This window comes from Nannospalax galili, unplaced genomic scaffold (assembly GCF_000622305.1).
Source record: "Nannospalax galili isolate Female #2095 unplaced genomic scaffold, S.galili_v1.0 scaffold1333, whole genome shotgun sequence".
NCBI classification, from domain to species: domain Eukaryota; kingdom Metazoa; phylum Chordata; class Mammalia; order Rodentia; family Spalacidae; genus Nannospalax; species Nannospalax galili.
The window spans coordinates 29,363-31,959 of record NW_008331833.1 but is presented as its reverse complement, the minus strand read 5'-3'; the positions used below and the strand labels follow the sequence as shown (position 1 = coordinate 31,959).

The window sequence follows — 2,597 nt, the reverse complement described above, 5'->3', positions numbered from 1 at the left end:
ATAGAGTGTTTGGTAAAAGAAAATATCCAGAACTATGTCCTGGGAACTCTCGACACCTTGTGGGAAATTATAAGTTGAATAGATTTTTAATTCTCAAAAGGCTTGGCATTAATTTTATGGCACCGAATGTAAGCACAAACAGAATAATTTCTATCCTCAAGGGGCATGTGGAACATAGAAAATTATGAAATGCAGAATGAATATTCATGATACTAATGAATTTACTCAGGACATTTGACTTTAAATAGATCCTCCTTCATTGTTATTAATATGATTCACTCAGGACTCAGATGAAAGGTGCATGAGGTGCCATAACAAGGAAGGTTTTAGAGAACAAAGTGAGCACTGAATCCTTTTGTCTCAACAATGTTCTTTCAAACTCAAACCTATGTAATTTGAGGGATCTAGAGAAGTCCGCTTGCTTTGTTCTGACCGAATTTTTAGTAAAGATCAAGGAAAACGGAGAAAAAGATGAGCAAAGAAATCAATAGCTCTGTCAGCATTCTCTGTGCTCAGAGTTATACACCATAGTGGGAAAGGAGGAAATGGGGATTCTTCATGGATCAATATGCACAGCTGTGCTACTTGTAGACCATGCTGTGCATCTTCAGACAACCTGAATTTTAGAAACCAGCAGCTCCAGATGTCCCTCTGAATTACAGCCCTGTGCTCATGTCACCTCTGATTGCTGTTTCTACAGATGACACCATGAAGAAAACGGCTATTGAAAATGATTCTTCAGTGACAGAGTTTATTCTTTTGGGATTGACAGAGCAACCTGAGCTCCAGCTGCCCCTGTTTGTCCTGTTCTTGGTGAACTATATGGTCACACTGATGGGAAACTTGACCTTAATGAATCTTATTTGCCTGAATTCTCACCTACACACTCCCATGTACTTTTTTCTTTTCAATTTGTCTTATATTGATTTCTGTTATACCTCTGTCTTTACCCCCAAAATGCTGATGAGTTTCATTTCAGAGAATACCATCTCCTTCACAGGATGCATGACTCAGCTCTTTTTCTTCTGCTTTTTCGGTGGTGCTGAGTGTTACGTGCTGACAGCTATGGCCTACGATCGCTATGCAGCCATCTGTCAGCCTCTCATGTACACCATAGTCATGTCCCCTAGGCTCTGTTACCTGCTGATGTTTGGTTCATACTTCATGGGCTTTGCTGGTGCTATGGCCCACACTGGATGCATGATCAGGCTTCACTTTTGTGACTCTAACATCATCAACCACTACATGTGTGACATCATTCCCCTTCTCTCACTCTCCTGCAGTAGCACCTACCTCAATGAGCTTGTGAGTCCCATTGTTGTTGGCACCGTAGTTTTAGTATCTAGCACTGTTATCCTAACCTCCTATACTTTGATTCTTCTTGGTATTTTTCGTATGCCATCAGCTAAGGGTTGGTCAAAAGCCATGAGCACCTGTGGATCTCACATAATTGCTGTTAGTCTATTCTATGGATCTTGTTTGCTCACATATATTAAGCCAACAACCGGTGAGACTGTGGACCAGGGGAAATTTTTCTCAGTGTTTTATACTCTTGTGGTGCCCATGATGAATCCTCTTATTTATAGCCTCAGGAACAAGGATGTCAAACTTGCTGTGAAGAAAACCATAAAGAGATTCATAAACTAACTTTACATTCTACATTCTTGTGCCTCTTAGCCCCAGTTTCTTTGATTGTTTTTTTTTTTGTGTGTGTGTGTGTTTATAATTCTAATCTTCATTACGTCTTTCTCTTATTTTTTAAGAATTTTTTACTATTTTTATTTCAATTGTATGTGTATATTGTCTACACGTTTGTAGTTCATCGTGTCCTGCAATGCCCGGGGAGGTCAGAAGCAGGTGTAGAAGTCCCCTGGAACTGGAGTTAGGTATGGTTTCTTGGATGGTGAGCCTGAGGGTTTTGGTTAAGCTTTTCCCTTGAGTCTCACCACTTTTTCCAAAATTAAATATACATTTAAATAAATACATTAGTTATTATGTATTTATTTGGAGGCATAAATGGTTTATTCATAACAGAAACAAAAGTAAACCATACTGTACAGAAATTTCTCACATTTGTATTTTGTAGAACATATGGTGTCTATCACTATCTTAATGAGTTGAGGGTAGATGCTCCCCAGTTGCTTCTGTATGACTTTTTATGGGTTTACAAGTGTAAATATCAACTTACCACAATAAATTCATCCACATCAGGTCAAGGAAAAGGTAACACCCAAGTATAGCCTAGTGAAACTATTTATTTATTTATTTATTTATTTATTTATTTGTTTGTTTATTTTTGGTCTTTTTTGAGGCAGGGTCTCCCTCTAGCCCCAGGTGTCCTGGAACTCACTATGTAGATCAGGCTGGCCTTGAACTCACAGAGATCCACCTGCCTCTGCCTCCTGAGTGCTGGGATTAAAGGCATGTGCCAGCACATCCAGCTAACATTTTTTTTATTTTGGTTACATATAAGAAAATGGGAAACGCAAAGGCAGCTGCATCAGTATAAACCCACCCAACAGGAGTGATTTACCAAAGCTTCATGGTTAGAGCTCCCTTTCAACTTGCAGGAAGTTCCTACAAACAAGTCTCTTCCT

General features: G+C 39.2%; 1 protein-coding gene across 1 annotated transcript; it reads left to right on the top strand.

The window, feature by feature from the left end:
• The first annotated feature begins 708 nt into the window (after nt 1-708).
• On the top strand, nt 709-1,647 carry LOC103729025 (olfactory receptor 143-like). The gene has a single exon (XM_029560571.1). The coding sequence runs from the start codon at nt 709-711 to the stop codon at nt 1,645-1,647; it is 939 nt and encodes a 312-aa protein (XP_029416431.1).
• Nucleotides 1,648-2,597: the final 950 nt, after the last annotated feature.

What these genes read in the sequence shown, in the direction of transcription:
- LOC103729025 (XM_029560571.1), top strand. Translation starts at nt 709, where the DNA reads ATGAAGAAAACGGCTATTGAAAATGATTCTTCAGTGACAGAGTTTATT.